Source organism: Leucopleurus acutus (assembly GCF_964270905.1).
Source record: "Leucopleurus acutus genome assembly, chromosome: 9".
Lineage (NCBI taxonomy): Eukaryota > Metazoa > Chordata > Mammalia > Artiodactyla > Delphinidae > Leucopleurus > Leucopleurus acutus.
This window is the reverse complement of record NC_139144.1, coordinates 26,567,899-26,594,671: the sequence shown is the minus strand read 5'-3', so window position 1 is coordinate 26,594,671 and position 26,773 is coordinate 26,567,899. Positions and strand designations below refer to the sequence as shown.

Here is a 26,773-nt window from a genome sequence, read left to right as displayed (position 1 = left end):
TGTCAATAACTCATAGACAAAAACAGCTAATATACAATTATAGTAGCAATATCAAACAATATTGAAGTCAAGCACATTCAAAAATTATAAATGAAAAGCAAATCATTTATCTAATAAAGTTTTTATTTTCACAAATATTTAAAAACGTAGCTTCCTTTGAGCCAGGAAAGGAAAAAGCAGAGTATGCCTATATGTATTTGATACAGATATTCAACACTGAGTCATTCTTAGTTCATTAGCTCAGCTCACTGCAAATAACTCAGAAAAACAATCATAGGTAGTTCTGTTAGTGTATGCAGAAAAGGGTAAGGGACAGTGATCGTTTAAGTGGAGTGAGTGGAGTGGTTATTTAGAGCTGTAGATGGGCCAGAAGAGGCAGATGAAGAGAGAGCAGCCACAGTGTCTCTAATACATTGAACTTCAACTGGAAACACTGAACTGACAGGTGGAACACAGCTGCAACAAACTCGAGCTCCAAAGATAATTAATGTGTAGCTCAGACATTGAAAATGGGTTAAGATTGACAGATTATTTCACATGTAAAAATCCAAATACAAATATCCAGCACTTTCACAAGAACAAATTTTCAGGGATAACCAATTTGCCTTATTAGTACATTTTTTTCCTGAAATGATACCCCCTTTTCTTCTCTTTTTCTGAGAACTGAAAACTGTATAGCTCTTTTCATGTACTTGTCAGCAACAGTAAGCCTTCACCCGTTTTAAGATGCTGTAGATTCTCTAACTTATGTTAACTCTTTTGCATACGCTATACATTTTCAAACTTAAGTTTTGAACAACTATAGTTTTGTGGTGATTAAACATACCTTGGAATGAAAATGTGCCACTTTACAAAATGGTGCAAGTTTTCTATGGAATAAAACATACAAATTCATTCACGTGTACAATGACACTTTCTCTAAGTCAAACAAGTCACGTTTAACACATTCCCCAAAGCGCCCACTCCCAATTCAGCATACGCACATGCACACGGAAACACACACACATCCAAATCCATTTTTTATATGAAAAATCTATCTCCCATTTATTAAATGAAGTATTATTGTTTTCTACTGGGTATTTTTAATGTATTTCACTTATCTTTGAGTATGAATTATCCTTCCTCATACATAATATATAGAATTTAGAGAAAACATGGTGAGGAATGGTAAAGATTAGAATATTCATGTATTTAGTTATAGACACATAAATCAAAGCCTTTTTCCTGATATCTATATACTATGAGATGCATTTTTGTATGAAGATTTAAAATTGTTTGGTTATACAGTTCTACCATGAGGTGGATATGTAATTTCTCAACCAATTCTTCTGAACAGTTTCTACTTTACATCATTCAGCCCTACTTAGTTTAAGATTTAAAGAAGTATCCTTTATATTCCTCCTAGATCAACATGTCCACAAATATCCTAATATGGTGAAAGTAGACTCAAGTATCAGAAGAGGATGTTTAGGATCTCATATGTCCATATCTTAGGGGGATACTTTTTTTCTGTTCCCAATAAATGAGAGGACATTATTACATCAGTATGTTTTGAGTATCTTCAAGATTTTCCAACAATCCTTCCAAACTGGTGGTATCTTAGTTTGGGGTTTTCAGTATTTACCCTGGCAGCTAGCATGAGGAGATTAATTATTCTTGATTTCAGTATCTAGACAAACCAGTTACTAATAATTTATCCTAGAAACCTCTGTGTGTAAAACATAGGCAGAATGTGATCCATCTTCTCTTTGTATGGGGGGCCTTTTTAGGGGGCCTAGTGCTCTCTGCCATAAGTGAACCCCTGCTAAAGAAAGCAGGGTTACCTAACAATATGTCTTCTAATAAAAAGGAAATATACTTCACAGTCTAGAATTTAAATACTGCAACTCTAAAGCATGACCAAGTATCTTTTTATTTCCTTTTCCCCCAACTGGCTCAAAAAATTAGCAAAGGAAAAAGTGGTCAAGATTGAATTTAGAAATGTTTCATGAGGAAATATAGATGCATAAAGAAATAAAAATTCAGATAGAATACATCGGTCAGAAAACCAGAGTAAATGTTTTGTGACACAACAGGAACTGGACAAAAGCACAGGAATTTAAGGAGCAACATTTTTTAATGTTTGAAACCAGTCTTTCTGAGGCGACTATGAAAGCAAGAATTATTACAACAAATAACTATGAATGGACATTCTACTCTTTGTAATCTCCCACACAATAATTTCTTTATTATCATTTACAACTCTTAATACTAGCACAGCATTCTGAAGTTGCCAAGCATAAGTTATATGCAACTGAGTGAAAAGATCAAAATCTACTCAGATTTCCAGAATGTGGAAAATGACAAAGTCCCTAAACATGTTCATTTGCATTATCACTGAGAAAAATGTGAGCCATATTGTTATAAAGAGCGTGGTGATAGGCTTGCTCATGCTGTCTGAAGGATTTAATAGAGAAAGAAAATTAAATAATGTTTAATAAATGGTTCATAGGCCAGTCATTTAGTTTCCATTCTTAAATGTCTTTCAAAATAGTTGATACTCATGAAATGCAATGTCCTGACAGTCCTGGGGTCTTTGTATTGCAGGGACACTGATGAGGGTAGTGATGTTTTCCCTTTGATGAGGAAGACAAGAGTTCAGGGTCCAGGATTTGTTTAGAACATCCACCCATCTGCTGAATTTAGCAAACTGGAACCAATCAGTGAATCAGTACCAAATAAAAATAACTGGATAATGCTGAAGCCACATCTGTAGAAACTGAAATCCATTCCATTGTGAACATGTTGAATTTTAAAAGGTGCTGTGTTTTTCAAAGTATGGATTTTAATGACATCTTAATAATCCTTTAGAAATGTGCTGCTTCTCAGTACAAAAAAAAAAAAATTGCCACCAGTTCTTCAACTATAAGATAAGATGTGTTTTGCAAACATAAAGCATATTAAATCTTTATTTTGTAGGTCGATATTAAGAAAGGTCCTGATGTAGCTGGTGCATAAATGTAAAGACTCATTTGCTTCCTGGAAAGCAGAAGAAAGGTAAGTACTTATCAAAAAGTCGTGGAAAAATAAAACAGGTAATATTCAAATTCTAATTACTGCAGATGTCATGTTTTCTAGTAATTAGCCCAATTTCTCAAGCTGCAGAGAAAAATTCTCTGATGAACTTCATGGATAAGGCAATTATTTTCCCATTCCAGGATACATGGAAGGCTGCTTCCCAGCTCTCAAGAGCTGCGCGTGGCCAGATAAGGAGGGGTAGCTCGTTAAATCTGCTCTGGATGAGCATTTCCACTCTTTGCTGTCCCTTCAGACCATCCTCCATTTAGCGGTGTATATACTGCTACTTTCGAAAGGACTATTGGCTTACTCTCTTTGTGATTCATTGAGCAAAATTACACCTTAGCTCCACCATCTTTGCTTTACTCCCTCTTGTACATCCATCTCCTTACTTTTCAATTGTTTTTAAATCTTCCCAAAGGCATAATTATTATAATATTCGAAACTGAAGCTTAAGGAAATCTATATCTGTAATTCTTCTAAATCTAGTAAATCAAGTAATCTACAGAAAACAGTGTTCTTCTCTATTTGTAAAGAAAAAAGATGTATTGTTGTGTAAAGAGCAGTAGCTTTTCCCTGTAACAGTCAGATGTTAAGCCAAACCAATATACTTGTTGACAAAGGCACTCTAGAAAGTTTTCAATCTTTCACCTTAATAGAGCCATGTACAGACCCAAGATAATTGGCATTCAGGGCTCATTAAGCACTGATGAAGTTGTTCATGTAATTTCAGTAGAGAACTATACAGAAAAAATTTATGACTCATACTTCATTTTGAAAAGCATATTTTCCCACAAGAAGAAGTTTTTGTTGTAATTTGCCTTTTCAGTGGATGATCTTTTTGTCTATTGTATGTGTTCATATGAATTACTTTGTTTAATCATAACTTATTTGTTACTGGACTAATGACAGGTCTTAAAGGTGATGCAATATTTCCTTTATGTGTTATAATGTGAATATATTAGGTTAGCGTTTTGAATACCTATTCAAATGGATTGTAGGCAGAATTGTTCAGTCCTCTTTTGAGTGAATAGTGACAGAAATAATCAGAACAAAAAATGGAGTTGCCTTCCTAGTCTCAAGCTCTCAATTTCATATCCAAAAAAATATTGTCCAAAAATTCCACTTCATTTTTCTTCATCTTCAGTTTGACTGATTCACACTGTGAAAATGGACAATTTTGCACAGTTTAAATTTATAACTTTCTGGGATGACTCCATAAGATAGAATGGATGCTAATGAATCCCTGATTATTGGAAACTCATGAAATATTATTACGGATTAGTTGTGATAATTCATGTAAAATATTTAGCATGATTTTGGCACATAATAAAAGCTCAGTAATTATCAGTGGCAGTTCCAGAATTTCTACATGACAGGTTACAGTCAACAGGCTGATTGGAAGTAGAACAAGAAGACTTTTGTTTTGAAGTTGTGATTTTTTTCATACCAAGTATATTGCTTTTATTTTGATTGTGTATATTTTTTGAGGTTCCTGGGAAGGGAGGGGGACAGAAACTATGGGTAAGTGACAAATTCCCTTCCTACCCCCCATAGGCCATACCTATGCCAAGTATGATTAGTAAAGAAAGGCTTAGGGAAGATAGGGTCAGGCATTCATTCCTCTATGTACAAGGGGGCTTGTGCAGTAATACCTAAAACACAGAGGCCTGAAACACCTCTACAGTTTTGTCAAAACTCAAATCTGTCTACATTTAGCTGATTTTCCTGTAAACTCTGAGTAATTTGGTTTTACTGTGTGAACATTTTTGTCTTCTGTTTTCTTGTATTGTTGTATTCAGTTCTAGCTCCTGAATTGTAATAATTCATCAGGGCTTCCACACTAAACATCTAGAGTGCACACTGTGATTTTGGACAGCATGACTATATGCAACAATCCTGTTTCTATATTAATATGCTATCTTCATTTAAAAATAGCATATTTTTTACCTAATTTTAGTTCTATCATTGAGTTTTCATTTCTCATTAATTTCTAGCTTATTTAATTTTCCTTTTTATTTTCTTTTCCCTTGTAAATTCTAATTTCCCCAAATAGCTACCATTTTCAGTTTTACATAAACTTTCCTGGTCATTGATCTATTAAATTAATTATTTGTAATTTTAAAATAATTAACTAGCTAGAAATAATTAGGAAAAGAAAAGTTAGTACATATATAGCTTTTGCGCAACATTCTAACTTTGAAAGGTGACAATTTCATATTTTAGCCCATTCCTCCAATAATAAAGATGAAATATAGTGATCTGCTTGATATTAGTAGGCCTTATTACTCATTCAGGTTTCATTTATGTTTTAATTTACATTTAGTATCTCAAAACTTCGAGGATGTATTAACAATGATAGTTGGCCAGACATGTCCAGAAATATTTGCAGCCTAATTTATAACTCCTGTTTGATAAAATGGAAACAGTAATATATAAACTAACATTACTGAAGCCATATATATATTTTGTTATATACTTACTTATTTTACACTCTTCAATCTGCATGCACAGTATGAAATCATAAAAGCAGTAAACATCACTGCACCAACACTGATTAAGATCATTTCTACCAGGCCAAGGAGTTCTATTTTTCCAGTCACTTGATTTCTGAACATTTCTGCCTTCTCATCACCGATTGTGCCAGTCTGTAATCAAGTTAACAAGTAGCATTATTTCAGTTGATTAGTGGAGCAAATTACTCAAAACTCTCCATTTATGTATCACTCTTTTTTCGAAACACTGCATAGATGTTAGTCATCTTTATCTATAAGAAAAGACAGTGTAATTCCCTTTTCATGTCAAAGAAGGCAGTAAATGCCAAGGTAGAATATTTAGAGAGAGAAATATAATCTTCCTTTGAAACATGTTATATAGCCCTCTCCAATACACTGACTTCATTGATCTATACAAAGGTCTTACTGAAATATTTTCCAGTTTTCCAAAGGATGTTTCCTAGTGACAGAGGGAAATTGGAAAGGCCAACAGTTTCTTTCCTCTGAAGACTTCTGTAGTGCATTTCCTCATTCTGTGGCTAATCAATTCTGTGATTAGTACTAAAAATATCTTGTTAGGCACTCGGATAGACTGCAGACACCTACTCTTACGTGGTCTTTATAAGTTTGGTTTGCTTTTATTAGCACTACAGTATTCACATTGAGTTACTTGGAGTTACGTGTATGTATGACTCTTTCCTAACACAAGCACTATGACAAGAAAAAGTGTTTACTAGTTGTATTATGAAAATAATGTAAAATTATAGGAAGTACTTCATCCTTCTGAAATAAAAACACTGAAAACTAACATAAACCTGATATTTCTGTGTGGCTTCGTTCTCTCAGAATAATTAATTATATAATTAATAATATATAAATTCACCTATATAGGTAATGGAAACACATACAACTTCAAATTCTATACATGTGTATTCAATTTTCAAACACTAAAAGCTGTTTCTGTATACAAGGAAGTTTACAGTTTTTGGTGACTAAGAGATAAGAATACTAACCTCATTAAGCCAAAGAACAGGCACCATATAATTCTGCTTCAGACCCTTTAATGCTCTGTAATAAACATTGAAAATAATTATAACAATATATACTAATATAATACCCATATATAACAGAAATGTTAGTAATTACTAGTGTAAATAAATGTTCAGAAATTAGTTGCTCTTAAACTTGCTAAGTTCCTTGATTTTTGTTCCTTGTAATGAATCATTTAAATATTACTATGGCTGTTTGTCAGACATCTTTCACTCTTATAAATCTTTCTAATACATATTTCTAATTAGATTGACTTTTTCTAAGCATGTATTTTCCCTTTCGACAATTTATACCCAGGAAACTAAAATTGAATTTTAGAAACAATTGTCCTGGAAATATTTGGACAGCTAGCAAAATGAGAAACGCCATCATACACTAATTCCAGAATATGTGTAAATACAATTTCAATACACACTAGATATAATTCTAAATTACAGATGAAAGTTGTAAATTATTTCATGATATTAAGCCAAAGAAAAGTTGAAATTTTATATTATTTCCACTTAATTTCATACATATACTCACTTTCTGGCAAGAAAATACTAAAAATCATAATGAACCTGTTCAAGAGACTCACCCAATGCTTTTTCCTGGCTTAACCAGTACATTGATCTGCAGGCGTTTTGCAAATTGTAAAGTGAATCCAGTTATCTAAAAAGAGAACAAACTAAAATAATTACCAACTTCCTTTAAATAATTCATTTATAATATCTAAAACTTATTTTTACTGTTATATAGAACCTAAGGGAAAACTGTAGTACTTGAAACTTGTGAAATTTATTAAATAATTAATTAGACATATTAAATATTATGTACATAACTCTTCATAATTACATTTTATGTATATATGCATGTGTGTATACAGACCTATACACACATGTATATATGCACACACACACAATTTCTTTGCCCAACCTACTGTCAAGGTGATATTTATCTGAATTGGTTTTGGGGAATCAACAACAACAGCAGTGAAACTTAGAACTCATATAGTCAATTTAAATCCCAAATTATATATGGTCAAATATATATTCAGTCAGAACCCATGTGTCATCAGTATAATTATAATACTTCTATCATTAGTTAAAATTAAATGTGACTACTAAAATTCTGGCATGTCTGGCACAAACGTGCCATGTCTGGCACGTTTAACTTTTGAAGAGGAGAATATTAAAATAAATTAAAAGTTGAAACTGTTACACTATAGGAAATTTAATAGATTTTTCCTGACGCTAAGTATAATAGATCTTGCCTCAAATGCGCATATACCCATAAAATCTTTTAATCCCTCATGATCTACAGTGTCCCTTCATATAAGCAATACTTACAGTTAAGTATAAAATGACAGTAAAATTGTAATTTATACCAAATTGTTTTAAGCCAATTAGAATCATACCCATCATTACTATCCCTGACCTACAAACAATTAAAAAGGATTATAAAGTTCCATATGCTGAAAAAACTAAAATAGAATTACCTCGACATTTCATAGGCAACAACAGGAAGAAACCAATGAGATTTTCCTTGAAATAAAAGTAGGTAATTATATGCACATTACTCTATATAAAATAGATAACCAACAAGGACCTACTATGTAGCACAGGGAACTATACTCAGTATTTTGTAATAACCTATAAGGGAAAAAAATCTGAAAAAAATACATATAAATATAACTAAATCACTTTGCTGTACACCTGAAATTAACACAACATTGTAAATCAACTATACTTCCATAAAAAATTTTAAGTAATTTGTCAAGATTGTGATGCAGTAAATATCATCAATAAATGTGATTGACAGAAAGGCAAGAACTTAATTTTTCTTTGATTTAAAAAAATGCTAAACCAATCAGATCAATAATGTATTTGCTTACAGGTTCAACATCTAAGTACGTGCTATGTTCCTCTTCATTTGGACTTAAGCCTTCAACAGGTTCTGCAATTTCAGGACTTGCATGTAGAAAATGAGGAAGTGAAATGTACACAGGTTTTCCTGAAAACAAGTTTTAAGAGACAATTGGGATAAATCATTTTCCTCATTACGCATAGCACTCAAAAGATTTCCTTGAAAATAGATTTTTAAGTTAAAAGAAATGCAAAGTTGGCTTTGAATACTAAATGGGGAATGAGGGTGAGGGAAAATTATTACATCTAATCACTTTTGAGCAAAAATAAAATATAAGCTTCTGCATCATCCTACTAACCATTCAGTTGATGTCTGTCGTTTATCCCTTAGGTGTTTATTTTCAATATGTAAAGCTTAGCTGCTGAACACAAATTTACAACCACATACCTTCATGTTTTAGGGAGTAATATGTCTGTGGACTGAGAATTTAAGAGGCTTTTCTTTCTTTATTCTCACCCACTCCAATATGAAAAAGGTGAGCAAAATAAGATAGACTCCAAATTTCGTGTTTGAGTCAATTCTTCTTTCAGAGACATCCTGAAATATATTTATTTTTATTTACCATTTTCTAGGGTAGAAAAAGTTAGAAAAATGTCAGATGGGTAAGTTGGGATGTTCAGAGTATTCTGAGAATTATTTTCATTTTACCCTAAATCTAAAAGGAGCACAGGGATTCTGCACAGCAAAGAAAACCACCAAAAAATGAAAAGCCTACCTATGGAATGGGAGAAAATATTTGCAAAACACATATCCCATAAGTGATTAAAATCTAAAATATGCAAGGAATTCACACAACTCAAGAACGTAAATAACCCAATGAAAAAGTGAGCAAAGGACCTAAAGAGACATTTTCCAAAGTAGCACAGGGAAATATCAGTAGGGTTTTACCTAATAATAACTAAGCTTTGCAACACTGATACAACTGGGAGCTTGAAAGCAGTACAAAAATCAGAACAAAAATATCTTATCATCACCTTTACTTTCTGCCCTTTTTACTTTCTCACTTTAAATTTCTGGTGGAAAGGAAACCTAGGTGAAATTTACATTTTAAAGAAAAATGCATATTATGCCATGGATTGTGACATCAAGACCTTTTACTCACCGTCTTTGCATTTGCCAATATCTAGCACACCATATAAGGTACAATTTTTGGAGATAATTTTTTCTGTGCAGAAACAGTGGTTGTCTGGATTTTGAAGTGGAGATGCAAAAGCCAAGGATGGAAGGATAAATCTATACACAGGGATTCCTTTCAGATTAATTTCAGCTCCAAACACAGCATAGAATGATCTAAACACAGATAAGAAAGACCTTCATTCTGGAAAACTGAACTTCATTATGGAGATTCTGTTTTTCTTATTTTTAAATTAGAAAAACTGGATATAATCTTGTTAGAATTCTTGCTTAAGTCTTAGGAAAAATGTTCTTGTGATATTTTAAGACACACCAGAACTCAGTACCTGAGTATGAGCTCTTCTTACCTTTGTTTTCAAAAGCTTCTGAGAATAATTTTTGCTTGTGAACTACCGTGGAGTATTTATACTGAGGACATTTCTCAGAGTTAGTTTCCTTTATAGAGTAAATATATGACTTCCTCAAGTCCTCTATTTGTGCCCAGTTTAAATGAAAGAAAATAAAATTTCAATCTTCCACAACTTAATCCTGGAGAGAAGGGCTGCTCACTTCCTAGGGTGTGTGCATGTGGGTTTTGATACATGTCTCCTATGTGCCATCATTTACCAAGTGTCCACCATAACCTCAGCAACGTACTGGAACTCAATACATAATATTTCTAATGGCCAGATAATTCTGTATGAAGAAATGCTACTCTCTTCAATTTTATAGATAAGGAAAATATTCAAAGATATTAAATACTTGCCCACACCACACAGTGTCTAGAAACAGAGCTAGGATGCAAGCATACCAGTGTGGGTGCCAGTGCTTGTGTGATAGCTACTGGACCCCATCAATTTGAAAAGATGCTGTAGTGTCAGCAGAGCACATGAACATAGTTCTGTGACTGTGGTATCACCATCTTGGACATTTTTTAAAATTGAAGTATAGTCGATTTACAGTGTTCTGTTAGTTTCTGGTATACAGCAAAATGATTCAAATATATGCATATATATTCTTTTTCAGATTCTTTTTCATTATAGCTTATTACAAGATATTGAATATAGTCCCCTGTGCTATAAACTAGGACCTTGTTTATATAGTAGTGTGTGTATATGTTAATCCCAAACTCCTAGTTTCTCTCTCTCCCACTTTCCCCTTCGGTAACTGTAGGTTTGTTTTCTGTGTCTATGAATCTTTTTGTAAATAAGTTTGTTCATACAATTTTTTTAGATTCCACCTATAAGTGATATCATACACTATTTGTCTTTCTCTGTCTGACTTACTTCACTTACTATGATAATCAGTAGATTCATCTGTGTTGCTGTAAATGTCATTATTTCATTCTTTTTATGGCTGAGTAATATTCCATTGTGTATATATAGCAGATCTTCTTTATCCATTCATCTGTTGATGGACATTTAGATTGCTTCCATATCTTGGCTATTGTAAATAGTGCTGCTATGAACATTGGGGTGCATATATATTTTTTAATTAGAGTTTTTGTCTTTTCCAGATATATGTCCAGGAGTGAGATTGCTGGTAACCGTAGTTTTATATTTTAAGGACCCTCCATTCTGTTTTCCATAATTGCTGCACCAATTTACACTCTCACCAACAGTGTAGGAGGGTTCCCTTTTCTACACACCCTCTCCAGCATTTATTATTTTTAGACGTTTTTATGATGGTCATTCTGGCGGGTGTGAGGTGATACCTCACTGCAGTTTTGATTTGCATTTCTCTAATAATTCGCAGTTTTGAGCATCTTTTCAAGTGGCTGTTCGTCATCTGTATGTCTTCTCTGGAGAAATGTCTATTTAGGTCTTTTGCCCATTTTTTGATTGGGTTGTTTGTTTGTTTGTTTTGACACTGAACTGTATGAGCTGTGTGTATATCTTGGAAATTAAGCCCTTTTGGGTCACATTGTTTGTGAATAATTTCTCCCAGTCTTTATGTTCTCTTTACAGTTTGTTGTTTTCCTTTGCTGTGTAGAAGCTTGTAAGTTTGATTAGGTCCCATCTGTTTATTTTTGTTTTTATTTCTATTGTCCTGGGAGACTGACCTTAGAAACCACTGCTACGATTTATGTCAGAGAATGTTTTGCCTAGGTCCTCTTCTAGCAGTTTTATGGTGTTGTGTCTTATATTTAGGTCTTTTAGCCATTTTGTGTTTATTTTTGTGTATGTTGTGTGAGTGTGTACTAACTTCGTTGATTTACGTGCACCTCTCCAGCTTTCTCAATACCACTTGCTGAAGAGACTCTTTACTCCATTGTATATTCTTGTCTCCTTCGTTGAAGGTGAATTGTCCGTAGATACGTGGGCTTCTTTCTGGACTCTCTGTGCTGTTCCATTGATCCATATGTCTGTTTTTCTGCCAATACCACACGTTTTGATTACTGTAGCTTTCTGAACTCTGGAAGGGTTATACCTCCAGCTTTGTTCTTTTTCCTCACAATTGCTTTGGCAATTCTGGGTCTTTTGTGTTTCCATATAAATTTGATGATTATTTGTTCTATTTCTGTGAAAAACGTCATGGGTAATTTGTTAGGGATCACATTAAGTGTGTAGACTGCTTTGGGTAGTGTGGCCATTTTTACAATACAATAAGTCCCCTACATACAAACCTTCAAGTTGTGAACTTTCAAAGATGTGAACATGCGTTCATATGTCCAATCACATAAGTTAGTTCACCTGTCTGGCATACATTGTCACGTGTGTGCATCCTCCACAAGTGGTTGTGCTTTTGTGTACTTTACTGTACACTACTGTATAGAGTACAGTAGTGCAGTATCTGTATTTCAAGCCCAGGGTGTCCAAAAGTAAGAGTAAAAGTGGCGGTGGTATGTAGCTGGTACTACTGTACTGTACTGTAAGATTGAAAATGTTTTCTTTATTTTTTTGTGTTTGTTTGTTTTTGATGTGTTATTTCTGTGAAAAGTATTATAAACCTATTACAGTACAGTCCTGTATAGCCAATTGTGTTAGTTGGGTACCTTGGCTAACTTTGTTGGACTTACAAACAAATTGGACTTACGAATATACTCTTGGAATGGAACTCGTTCGAATGTAGGCGACTTACTGCATTAATTCTTCCAAGCCAAGTGCATGAGATATAGTCATTTATTTGAATCATCTTCAGTTTCCTTTATCAATGTTTTATAGTTCTCAGTGTTTTATAGTTCTCACCTCCTAGGTCAGGTTTATTCCTAAGCATTTTTTGGATGTGATTTTGAAAGAAATTGGTTTTTTACTTTCTTGTTCTCATATTTCATTGTTAGTATAAAGAAATGCAAAGATTTCTGTATGTTAATCTCGTATCCTGCTACCTTGCTTTTGTGTGGAGTCTTTAGGGTTTTTCTATATAGAGTATCATGTGATCTACGTATAATGAGAGTTTTACCTCTTCCCTTCCAATTTGGATACCTTTGATTCTTTTTCTTGTCTGATTGCTGTGATGGGGACTTCCAATACTGTGTTGAATATAAGTGGTGACAGTGGGCATGCTTGTCTTGTTCCAGAATTTAACAGGAAGGCTTTCAGCTTCTCATTTTTGAGTATTATGTTGGCTGTGGGTTTCTAATAAATAGCTTTTATTATGCTGAGATATGTTCCCTGTATATCCACTTTGGTGAGAATTTTTATCATGAATTGATGTTGAATTTTATCAAATGATATTTCTGTATCTATTGAGATAATCATATCTATTGTGACATTTTGTCTATTCTTTTGCTGATGTGGTGTATCTCATTGATTGTTTGCCTATGTTGAACTACCCTTGTGGCTCCAGAATGAATCCAATTGATCATAGTGTATGATTCTTCTTATATATTGTTGGATTCAGTTTGCTAATATATTGTTGAGGATTTTTTCATCTATATTCATTAAAGATATTGGCCTGTAATTTCTTTCTTGGTAATGCCTTTGTCTGGTTTTGCTATCAGGATGGAGGTGACTTTATAGAATAACTTTGTGAGTGTTCCCTCCTCTTCAATGTTTGGAAGAGTTTGAGAAGGATCAGTATAAGTTTTTCTTTGTATGTTTAGCAGAATTCCCTAGTGAAGCCATTCAGTCCTAGACTTTTGTTTGCAGGGAGGTTTTTTGTTTGGTTGTTTGTTTTATTACCAATTCTATTTTACTTCTAGTGATCAGTCTGTTCAAATTATCTATTTCTTCTTGATTCAGTTTTGGTGGGCTGTATATTTCTAGAAACTTGTCCATTTCTTCTCAGTTGTCCAATTTGTTGGCATTTAATTGTTCACAGTGTTCTCTTATGATTTTTTGTGTTTCTGTGGTGTCAGTTGTTATTCCTCCTTGTACCTTTCTTATTTTGTTTATCTGAGTCCTCTCTTTTTTCTTCTTGGTGAGCTTGGGCAGAATTTTGTCACTTTTGTTTATCCATTCAAAACACCAGCTCTTGATTTTTTTTTCTATTATTTTTTTAATATCTATTGTATTTATTTCCTCTCTGATCTTTATTATTTCCTTCCTTCTGTGCATTTTAGGCTTTCTTTCTTCTTCTTTTTCTAATCCTTTTAGGTGGTAAGTTAGTTTATTTGAGATTTCTCTTGTTTTCTGAGGAAGACCTATATTGCTGTAAACTTCCCTCTTATGACTGCGTTTGGTGTGTCCCATAGATTTTGTATGGTTGTATTTTCATAGTTGTTTGTCTCAAGGTATTTTTAATTTCCTCTTTGATTTCATTGTTGACCCATTGTATTTTTAGTAGCATGTTGTTTAGTCTCCATGTAATCATTACTTTCTCATTTCTCTTTCTGTGGTTGATTTCTAATTTCATGCCATTGTGGTCAGAAAAGATGCCTGAAGTAATTTCTAACCTCTTAAATTTGTTGAGGCTTATTTTGTGTCCTAGTATGTGGTCTACCTTAGAGAATATTCCATGTACACTTGAAAACAATGTGTAGTCTGGTTATTTTGGGTGTAATGTTTTGACAATATCAATTAAGTCTAACTGTTCTATTGTGTCATTTAGGATCTCTGTTGCCTTATTGATATTCTGTCGTCTGTCCATTGACATCTGTGAGGACCCTGTGAGCACATTGAGAATGAGGTTGCTCAGGTGGAGCCACGCCTCACTGTTTTACTAGTTTAGTAAGAGAAAAGAAATGTTCTTGCTTAGAAATGAAGGAGAAAATGATTTTCGTTATGCAAAGTATCCTTCTGCAACCTTCAATTTTTTAAAGACTTAATAAACATATTATGAATTCCATATTGTATTTATTCTTAATACGTCAAGAAAAACTTGCCTAAATGTATTTTATTTTTCTCAAATAATATGATTATCAAGTATGATCTTCTATGCCTGTGTTTTTTCACTTGGAGAAAGAATTCTGATATATAGGAACATATCAGTTTCTTTGTCTTACCTGCAAATGTCAGAGGAAAAGAATTGCAATACCCGGGTCTTCTCAATGAAAGGTGGAAATGAGGCTCCATCTGTTTAAAAATCAAGCAAGTGGCAAGGGATTAGGTGAAATATGTGTCCTAGAAAAATCTAGAAATCTTAATTCCAGCATAGTTAAGAGATATAGAATACAAACTGTATATATAACATTAAAATTCTCCAGTAGCCACATTTTAAAAATAAAATAAGTATCAGGTATATTTTGTCTAACCCACCATATCCAAAATATCATTTTAACATGTAACCAATATAAAAACTAACAAATCTCAAGATCCAGTGTGTACTTACAGCCTATTTCAATTTTTACTAGCCACATTTCAAGTGCTTAATTGTGACACATGGCTAGTAGCTACCGTATTCAACAAGTCTGTATACTATACACATTCACTGGTATCCATTCATATTAAATTTTCCTACTCCTTAAAAATAAATGCAAGTTTAAAAAAACAATGGCAAAACCACATGTTGTTAAAACTGTGATTGTGTTTGTTTTTGAAATCCCCACCCTATCTATAGAGTAGCACTTTTCTTACCATGAGGTTCATTTAGAACTCCTGTTTGGTAAATGGTCTTCTTACTTTTAATAGTGATTCATTCATCTGCCCTAATGGCTGATTAATATTTTTAAAATCATTTATTGAAGTTCTCTCACTAAATAGAATTTCCTGAAAATGGCTGGAAAAATATACACATCAAACTAAAAAGGGCATTTGTTGAGTTTATTGAATCTCTACTATGGTTATGATCCATGCACACACTGGATATAAGAAGAAATAGGTAATTCCTCCATTTGCTCCACAAATCAATATTACCAAAATGAGCCACTACTGAATGTGTTTGTTCAAAACAGTAAGACCCATCCTTCAATTATGAATACCACACTCTTTTTCTTATAACTGCACTAACCTTGTGATCTTATTACATTTCACTTATACTCTTGTGATAAGTGAAATACAACAGATGATCACAGTGAATCAGCATTGAGAGAATGAGATATTAAAGATTAGCTTAAACTCCCCAAACAGGTCCCTGAATGGGCGTTGCCTACAACTGTCTTCCCAACACCTTAGCCGTAAAAGAAAAGAATACATTGAAAAGCTTTAAAAAATCATTTGAAATATCATCGAAGATTATGTATTAATGACACCAGCAATTACCATGGGTCATGATCATAGGATAGCTGATATTAGCAGGGCTCTTTTTTAAATGCATTCAAATGTAAATCAGTGTTTTCCTTTTCTGTCTCTTTAAGTTTGTTGAAGAAGATAGAGGAAGTACTTCTAAATCATGGTTAAAACTCCTTGGAATCTTTTCCATTTCATTAGTCTCTTTTCCCTAGTGCCATAACCAAAAATCTCTCTCACAGGGATGCCATCAGAGTCCTCTGGCCTGTTCAGTCTACCTCTGTTCCTAGTTTGTTTTACATCTATTTTCTTCTTAGATACTTTTAACTTCATGCCTGATACTCATGTAGTTATGTTATTGTCATTAATAAATCCTCTACCTCATTTTTAAAACTTCTTTCTTCTCAGTTTTGGACAAAAGTGTTGAATTTTTTTTTTCTTAAACCCATAAATACTCCTTTACGATTTAGGAGAAGCACAATATATTTCTCTCTGTATCTAAGGATACAGTATGAAGTTTATGGTTATGAAATTACTAGAGTTAGTGGTATTGGGACACTTGACAATTTATTGGCAGAAATGAACTACTTAGAAAGGAATTTCTTCACCCAATTCCATGACTCAAAGTACTACAAAGCAAACTCAACCGTGGTTTTGCTGTTTTTTCTTCAAGAGAGTATTAAAAAATTAAATCAACATGCAAAACTCAGTAATACCTTTGGAAAAGTAAACATTCCCCATGTTTGCTTTTTATTCCCTACCTTTTACATAACTTTGTATTTAACATTTTTCACTTTCATTATGTTACTTTCCTATGAAGTATTGCCTAACTAGCTTTGGAAGCATTATGCTCTGCTTCTGCTTTTTAGCAGCGGAGAGCTCACCTCTTGGTATTCAATTCCCATTGCTTTTTACAATCTTAATTCTTAAACTCATAGGCATATATATACTTTGCTTTACTTCAAGAAGAATAATAAGCTGGATCTAACCACGCTTAAATCTAAGTACATAGTACTTTCTTTCTTCCTAACTCTAATTCAGAATGTTCATTTTTGCATACATTTTTCATGGTTAGTACACATGTAACCTCGTTTTTGTTGCTGTTGTTGTTCTTTTCTCTCTCTTTCTGACCATCTTCTTCAAAATAGGTGGCTCTGCTTACAAGTTCACTGATTCTAACTCAGCCTGAAATCTTTGGAGGTATGTCTTACCTTTTGTAATTATCCTGATATTTTAATTCCTTTAATTTTAAATTATTATCTTTATAGTATTTACAAAAGATGTGAACAGTAACCACTACTCTAAGGTTTTCTAACCCTTTACTTCTGTGGTCAGGAAGGAGTTCGTTAAGTTTGTACAAAGCAAACGTTTCCCCAGAAATGCAGTAAAGGCTCATCCTCGATGGTTAATCTTGAGAAATTCCATCACATTAGACAGACATTTACTAAACCTACGTAAGAACAGAGACTCTGAATTATGTTGCAGGAATACAAAGATAGGCAAACGCATACACTCAACGCCCAGAACATTGTAGGTATGGAGGTGGATTTGTGGGAGAAAGGAGTTGGTTTCATTGTGATTATTACCACAAAACATATGCCCTTGGGCTTCCCTGGTGGCGCAGCGGTTGAGAGTCCACCTGCCGATGCAGGGGACACGGGTTCGTGCCCCGGTCCGGGAAGATCCCACATGCCGCGGAGCGGCTGCTCCCGTGAGCCATGGCCGCTGAGCCTGCGCGTCCGGAGCCTGTGCTCCGCAACGGGAGAGGCCACAACAGTGAGAGGCCCGCGTACCACACACAAAACAACAACAACAATAAAAAAAAACATATGCCCTTACCTGTACCATTAATCATGTCACAATAACTTGGCCAATAGGAGAGATGCCTTAGGAATAAAAAAATAGAAAATGATATTCTTATTTCAAGGGCACCTTTCTCACATCACTTTGTCTATTATGATTCAGTACTTCTGCTAAAATAATAAATATTGATTAGACTAGATGTGACAGGCTAAGTTTAAGAAATGTTCTAAATCATTTGATCCATGTTTTGTTTGATGTTTCCATTTTGTTGAGTTAAATGAAGTGCCTGAAACCATTAAGTGATCAGATTATAAAATAAAAACTGCCAAATGTTGTTAGAAACAACATGGAACAGAAACAGTTCTGCAGAAAAGAAAATTGAGAAACATTTATCAGACACTTAGATCTTTTAGGGGAAAGTTTTTTTCCCCAGTGGGATTATTTCATAGTATGTTGCATTCAAACTGAATAGGAGGAAGATAGTAAATGGATAACTGATGTAAACTCAGTATGAGGGAGAAGAGGGGAGTGTGGAGGAGGAAAGAAAGAGAAGCAGATGTTGGATCAATCGAGATTGGAAACATAGATAATTTATACTTTTCCTTCTCTTTTAACTCTTGCAATAACTGGCATTTAAGTAGGACAGAGTTTATTAATTTATGCTCTGGCATCTACAAAAGATATATATATATATATTCAGTATATATATATATATATATATATATATATATATATGGAAGCAATAAAGACAACAGTAGTGATAGTTTCTCTGCACACTCAGCCACTTTTTGGTGATGGAAAATGGGTTTTTCACACTCTTAACATACCATCCAGTAAGATGTCAAGGCAAGCTATTGCTTCTTTTTTAAACAGAATAAGCGATTAATCATGCTCAGTCTTGCCATGATCAGTTAAATTAACCTTGTCATAATCTTAAACTCTCCTTTAAACCTATCTGTAATATTGAAATAGAGGAAATGCTCATTTTCCTCAATACAGAGATGTGATTCCCCTGAAGTGAGCATTTAGAAGTGTTTGTTTTCCTCCATTAGACTTTTCTATAAAAAATATGTGACTGTGGACTCTGTGGAAGAAAAAGGACTACATGAGTGAGCGTTTAACTGTTTTAAGCAATTTTTAGATAGGAACTCAGTGTGAGGCAAGAGTTACTTAAAATATTTCATCTCTTGATTTTGATTACTTTATTCTTTGTCAGGAAATCACTGATCTAAAACTCATTTTAACTTTAAGGAGGAAAGACTTTCTCCCTTGATATTTATTGGGGTTCTTCCTATTTTAGACATATGATGAATTTGGTATACTCCAGATAAACAGGCAGGAGCTAGGGAAAAATAGGAAATCATGGCTATGTGAACATCTCTCATTTTACTACTATTTCACAGGAGGCGTGCTCTTTGTCTTCAAGTTTAATATGTCAATTTTAGAACTTGAAATACTAATTCCATTTTTTCATTGATAAAGGTTTAAAAAAGCTGAGTTATCAATATAGAAAATTATTTCAAGAAAATGTTTAAAGGGAAGGTCATGAAAGCATTGGCATGGATACATTGAGCTTCCACCTTATGGCACACTTAGTCACGTTACTGGAATGAGCAATTTTTATATTCCATGCTCAGTAAAAAAAAAAAAACAAAAACACCCAGTAATATATACTTTTCAACCTGCTAGACACCGAGTTGATTTTCTTCCTTTTCATTTGTGGTTATGTAATTGTACGGGTGCTTGATAGTGCCTGTTATGCAGCAGAGATGGAAGTAGTCCCTTTAGATTTCTTTATGTAAGAGACCCTGTGCATAAACGTCAACCCTCAAGTGGGGCTGATACTCAGCACCTATGCACTAGTGTGACTAGTCATCACAACTAAAGGGTTAACACCTGGCAGAACAGGAGTTTCTAGGGCTGAGATACAGGCAGGTCTGTTCCATAGGTTGGTGCCTGTGCATTACCAGTTGTTAAATAAGTTTCTTACCTGCCTTAGAGTATCCTAGTGACACACACACACATACACATACACACTTTGCCTGGATACTTACTTTTTGCCTTTATATGTGTCAATTATGGCAACTTTGCTTATGTCATCTTTTCCATTGAAAACTTTATAAACTCCATCTGCAGTATTGTACTGAAAAGATGCATACAAGAAAAAATTACTTCTAGAACAAGCCATATTTTCCAAGTTATAAAATATGTAATTAACTCACTTTTGCATTTCTCACTGTTTATAATTATTTTATGTAATTTGAAATATATATGCAATAAAGTTTTAAAATTATTGGTCTTTAACATTTTAAAAAGACAGAATATGAAAGGTACCTAGAAATAAGCGCTAGATGCTGAGCAAAGGAAGAAAACAAATATAAGAAGCTGATGTGATCCAACTCTACCACTCTTTGCCGTAATTAAGCCAGAAAGGCCATTTTGATCACTCCTCCTGTTATATTGAGGTGACGGGATAGTGAACAAAACCTATGAGAACTGTGACAGATTTCTAGAAGTTTTCTCAACGTTATTATTTCTAATAAGTGGTTACTAAAGAGTAGGTACACAGAATTAAAAACAGAATTAGCCAACAAAAGAATTCAGAGTATTTAGTTAAATACTAGTAACTGAATTTTTTATCCCTTAATGCTTTCTTAATTGATATATAACCTTGCAATCCTAAAAAAACATCTACAGTAAAATAACAACAGTGAACTGGAGAATATAACTAATGTCACATACAGTGCCAAGTGAAATCATGGTCAAAATTTCAATTCACTAGTCAGATTATCCTATTTATAACTTGAAACATTAAGGTATAACTAAGTACATCACCAAGTTCACATTTTTCTTAATCTCCAAACTGCCATTTCATAACTTTTGTAGATTATAGAAATTCTTTTCAACTAATTCTATGAAAATGTGACATTGCTGATGTATCAGTCTCATTGTGTGCAATTTTGGCTAAGTTTTAAATATTCAGTACAACAAATTTGTAGGATGTCTAGAGAAGGAAGAATGACATGACGAATATATTTAACATAAATAAATAAAAATGTGGCATTAAACTTGATTTTTTTAGACAGGAAATCAAAAACAGTGCTCAAAGCCTTGCCAGCTTACAATCTAATTTTAGACAGTTGTATATTTATCAAAGAGTGGAAACTTGATTAAATGTTCAGTTTCTTAATTTTAAATTAAATTGTTAAAAAAATTTAATTGTTAAATTCAGATAAGTAAATGTTCCCAACCAGGAAAGCTAAACCCATGTGAGATGGAGACTTAAAAAACTTAGAATATGTATTCCCAGATCAGAAATAAGGTTAACACACTAAATGATAAAATTATGAATTAACAATGCCATTATATTTATCCAATTAAAGTTTAACAATATTGACATTCATATTTGGTACTCACAGGGTAAAACACACCAACTGTAGTAGGAACCGGGTATGGAATCAAGCTCAAGAATGGATCCTTATAGCCCCATAATAGTTCTTTCAAAGTTCTCTTTTGAAACATAGAAGAGTTTGATTTTTTGATAAAGATATTGACTATTATTTGAACAAATGCGCTTGGATAGAGATGGGGCACAGCCTATAAAAAAAAAACCACTGTTTAAGACACCAATAGCTATATCAGATTTTTAAGAAGAAATGGATAAATAGTACAATTAAGTTTAATAAAACAACTTTCAACTGTTTCTTTAAAATTACTGCCAAATCTTTCCAGGACTAAAAGTGTAATTTTCTTCATCTCTGAATGATTACTTTTCTCTGTCTCAGTGTGAGCCACAGGAAGAAGATTTCAAAGTTAAATCCTACTTTTTTAAAATGATACACTTTAAGTGGTCTTCTCAATTCAGTTGATTATTCTATGATCTTGTCATCTTTCCAAATGACCGTAATTCAAAATAATGCCAAATGAACACATTTTCATAAAAATGACAAAAATAATATTTAATGATAACTCTAATCATGAGATTAATTACAGAGGATTCTAGAGTACTTCAAAACCAGTAATTTCGCTGTTTGTCTACTCACTGCTACAGCCAGATTGAGAACAGTGAAAGTGTCATTCTCGGTTCCAACTGATAGTGAGGGTTCAAAGATGGCACCGTTGGGCTGTAGGAAAGAGACTGTGTGGGTCTCGGAGTCATGGGTTATATTTTCCCTGTCTAGATAACGAACTCTGAAAAAAAAAGTAAATAAAATTCAAAATAATTGTTGCAAGTGAACATTAAGTCTCAAATGCTGTTCATTCATGCAACAAATAATTTTTGAGTGCACAGACTATGTCAGAAATTAGGCTAAACAGGTAGGTTAAAATGATATATAAGCAAATGCTGAGTTTCTAGCAAATCAGAGAAGGTGGGGAGGGGTGGGTGGGGAGGTGTCTTAGAGGTGCAGAGCAGGGGAGAAGGAGTACGCGTTATTATAGGAGTTTACACAGAGTCTGTGGGAAAACACAGAACAGGTACAAACCCAGGCTTGGGATGGTTATGGGGGGATAATGGACAAGATACAATTCCACATAAGTGGTCTGAATGACAAGGAGAAGTTTAGTTAGGTAAAATAGGGTAGAAAGTAGCATGTAGAACATTAAGGAGTAAGAACATGGTATAATTTTAGATATGCAAACTTTTTTTTTTAATATCTGTATCGGAGTATAATTGCTTTACAATGGTGTCTTAGTTTCTGCTTTATAAGTCAGAAAGAAAAACAAATACCATATGCTAACACATGTATCTGCAAACATTTTACTATGGTTGGTTTACAGAGTTAGAGTGAGGAGAGTGGTGGAAATAAAGCCACTAAAATAAACAAGATCTCAAACACAAAAGGGTTGTGTCCTGTACTCAGATATTTAGCTTTTTATCCTGAGGGTCAGGAGGAGACAGCAGAGAGGTTTAAGGAAGGGAACAGTAAAAGCATGTCTTCTTACATTAGAAAGACTGTTCAAAGTGCACAGCCTTGCCAGCACTGTTTTTTTCATAATTTCCAGTATTTTAATGAGAAGGATAACTAATGGAATATAATTTCCACTTAAGAGATCAATTCCCCTCCATCTCTGCCTCATATATTGTATACTTATTAGCTCTAAGCTCCTGGCTCTAAAATCTCTAGGCAAAGTACCAACTACTTTTTAGGAATGTGGTGAAAGGTCATATTATGGAAAAAAAAATCTTTTGCCAGTACAAGATATTTACTGAGATGAAATAAGGTAGACATTGCATTATCATATATTTGAATGTCTATTATTTGAGGCTACAGTAGTTATCTATTTTTATTTAACTAAGATAAAGACTGAAAAAAACATGGGACTGAAATGTATAATACATAACAAACCAAAAAAGCCACACATTTCAATCAGGTACAATACCTGTAGGGTTGGTATTATGAGTGTTTTTTTGATTCCCAATCACAGTGCCTGCTACTTGGTAAGTTCTCAACAAAAAATTTTGAATGAATAAATTAATTAATACCTCACATTAATATCTCAAAAGAGAATTCAAAAAAGATATAAATATGTTTTACTTTTAATATAATTTCTTCAAAGCTTTATTATTTACTTTTCTCTGAGTACTGTAGACATACAAAGAATATAAAAATCTGAAACAGCAGCCAGGACAGTCTATTAATAGTCAATTACTATTTCCTCTTAGATAATTGTATTTTAAACTTATATTACATATTATTAACATTTAAAATTAAAATGCTCTAATTTTCAGGAACATTTATGTGTATATAATAATTGAGATAACAGCAAAATAATTGTGACCCAATTCTAGTTTACTTAGTTGTACTTACAATACTATACCAGTAGATGGCACTCACTAAGAGAAAAAAAATCCTTTAAACTGAGGCCTGTGTTTAGAATGTACTTTTAAAAAGAGAACATAATCACTGAATTTTTGGTTTAAAAATTAGAGTATAAGGAATTTCCTGGCGGTCCAGTGGTTACGACCCCACGCTTCCATTGCCGGGGGCATGGGTTCTATCCGTGGTTGCAGAACTAAGATCCTGCATGCCGTGCAGGGTGCAGCCAAAAGAAAAAAAAAGAAGAATATATACAGGTTTTAGAAAGGTGGGTTTTTTTTTAATTTTTATTGGGGCATAGTTGACTTACAGTGTTGTGTTAGTTTCAGGTGTACAACAAAGTGAATTAGTTATACATATATCCAATCTTTTTTACTTCTTTTTCCATATAGGCCATTACAGAGTATTGGGTAGAGTTCCCTGTGCTATACAGTAGGTCCTTATTAGTTATCTGTTTTATATATAGTAGTGTGTATATGTCAATCCCAATTTATCCCTTCCCCCCTCCCCTTATCCCCTGGTAACCATAACTTTGTTTTCTATATCTGTGACTCTATTTCTGTTTTGTAGATAAGTTCATTTGTACCCTTTTTACAGATTCCACATATAAGTGATATCATACGATATTTGTCTTTCTGTGTCTGACTTACTTCACTCAGTATGACAATCTCTAGGTCCATCCATGTTTCTGCAAATGGCACTGTTTCATTCTTTTTTATGGGTGAGTAATATTCAATTGTATATCTGTACCATATCTTCTTTATCCATTCCTCTGTTGATGGGCATTTAGGTTGCTTCCATGTCCAAGCTATTGTAAATAGTGCTGCAGTGAACACTGGGGTGCATGTATCTTTTTGAATTACGGTTTTCTCCAGATATATGCCCAGGAGTGGGATTGCTGGATCATATGGTAGCTCTGTTTTTAGTTTTTTAAGGAACCTCCGTACTGTTCTCCATAGTGGCTGCACCAATTTACATTCCCACCAACAGTGTAGGAGGGTTCCCTTTTTTCCACACCCTCTCTAACATTTATTGTCTGTAGATTTTTTGATGGTGGCCAATCTGACAGGTGTGAGGCAATACCTCATTGTAGTTTTGATTTGCATTTCTCTAATTATTAGTGATGTTGAGTGTCTTTTCGTGTACGTTTTAGCCATCTGTATGTCTTCTTTGGAGAAATGTCTATATCTTCTGCCCATTTTTTGATTGGGCTGTTGGTGGTTTTTTTTTTTTTTAACTGAGCTGCATGAGCTGTTTATATATTTGGAGATTAATCCCTGTTGTTTGCTTCATTTGCAAATATTTTTTTCCCATTCTGAAGGTTGTCTTTTCATTTTGTTTATGGTTTACTTTGTTGTGCAAAAAGTTTTTAAGTTTAATTAGGTCCCATTTGTTTATTTTTGTTTTTATTTTCACTATTCTAGGAGGTGGATCAAAAAAGATCTTGCTGCAATTTATGTCAAAGAGTGTTCTGCCTGTTTTCCTCTAAGAGTTTTATAGTTTCTGGCCTTATATTTAGGTCTTTAATCCATTTTGAGTTTATATTTTTGTATGGTGTTAGGGAGTGTTCTAATTTCATTTGCTTACATGTAGCTGTCCAGTTTTCCCAACACCACTTATTGAAGAGACTGTCTTTTCTCCATTGTATATCCTTGCCTCCTTTGTCATAGATTAGGTGACCATAGGTGAGTGGGTTTATCTATGGACTTTCTATCCTGTTCCATTGATCTATATTTCTATTTTGGTGCCAGTACCATACAGTTTTGATTACTGTAATTTTGTAGTATAGTCTGAAGTCAGGGAGCCTGATTCCTCCAGCTCCATTTTTCTTTCTCAAGACTGCTTTGGCTATTCAAGGTCTTTAGTGTTTCCATACAAATTGTAAAATTTGTATTAATAAGGTCAAAGGGAGGAATCTGCCTCAGGTTTTGCTTTCTATGTACTCCTGCCAAAGCAAAGTAATTAAAAAAAAAAAAGACATGTTGGATCTGAGAATATTCAGAAGGAGTTACTGGGTCTTCATAGAGATGGTGTAGGTTGGAATAATAATTAAGATGTCTATCCAGGTAATTTCATGCTTTGACCCATGTCACACCTTGTCAAAGTTTCATCAAGCTCACATTAGCAGCCATTCTGTTTAAGGAGGGACATCCTCCTCCACTTCCAATTTCAGTTGAGTTCAGGGTGTAATTGATGGGGAGGCAGGTTCAACTCAACACATGGAAGACTCTCAAATTATTAACTTTTTCTGAAAGGTGACCAGTCGTTTTCCCATCATTTAAGGCACCCAAGCAGACACTAAGGACTCTGTTTTGTCGACATCATGAGAAAAGATGACTCACAGTTGATCATAAATTCCTTTAACATTGTTATATAAATAGGAGTTTATTGTTTACATACTTTAGCTGCAAATCTAACTTCTCTTCTCCAATCCTCCCCATATTGCTTCTCCAAGTAAATCAATTATATCTAACCCACCCCCTTTCATCCCTTAGAGAGATAGGTTAAAACCTCTAAAAATAAAATTTATATTAACTGTCACCTATCAGAGCAGGACTAGCACAGGATTCAATATTATGTTTATGTTTTCTGATACTCCAGTTAATATCTTTAAAAGTAAAAACATAACCCCTTCCAAACAAATAAAAAATTAAACAAAAAACTTGATCAGCTCTCAAATTCTAACAAATATTCTCACACATACTGAGTTCTCTTAGAGTATATTTATTTATTGACTGATTAACTGCACAGCATTATCTGTGCAGAGGCTGTGTGAAGGCTCCCAGGGCCGGGGTCTCCGGGCTCGCCCCCCGCTGCTTGGACCCTGCAGCTGCGCTCCCTGCCCTCTCAGGCCAGGATAGAAATATTTAAACAACCGTGCTTAGATTCTTATTTGGTCATGTGGGAATTCTAGATTTTCATCGGTACACATCATAGCTACAACTTTTTTTTGGACCAAGATAATACTCACATAGGCTTTTGA

At 33.8% G+C, this 26,773-nt stretch overlaps 1 protein-coding gene across 4 annotated transcripts in view; it reads right to left on the bottom strand.

Annotated features, from left to right (window-relative positions):
- Positions 1–242: 242 nt before the first annotated feature.
- Positions 243–26,773, bottom strand: part of LOC309966452 (platelet glycoprotein 4-like) — a 55,939-nt gene continuing 29,408 nt past the window's right edge. The window contains exons 3-13 of one of the 4 annotated variants that reach the window (XM_082846516.1): positions 22,015–22,162; positions 21,389–21,568; positions 20,026–20,114; positions 18,008–18,054; positions 15,007–15,076; positions 9,610–9,797; positions 8,476–8,594; positions 7,180–7,253; positions 6,566–6,620; positions 5,541–5,705; positions 243–3,018 (exon numbers count right to left, since the gene is read on the bottom strand). In XM_082846516.1, coding sequence (XP_082702642.1) covers positions 5,541–5,705; positions 6,566–6,620; positions 7,180–7,253; positions 8,476–8,594; positions 9,610–9,797; positions 15,007–15,076; positions 18,008–18,054; positions 20,026–20,114; positions 21,389–21,568; positions 22,015–22,162 — 1,135 coding nt within the window. In that variant the 3' untranslated portion in view covers positions 243–3,018. The other 3 variants (XM_082846513.1, XM_082846514.1, XM_082846515.1) reach the window with 3 other exon arrangements.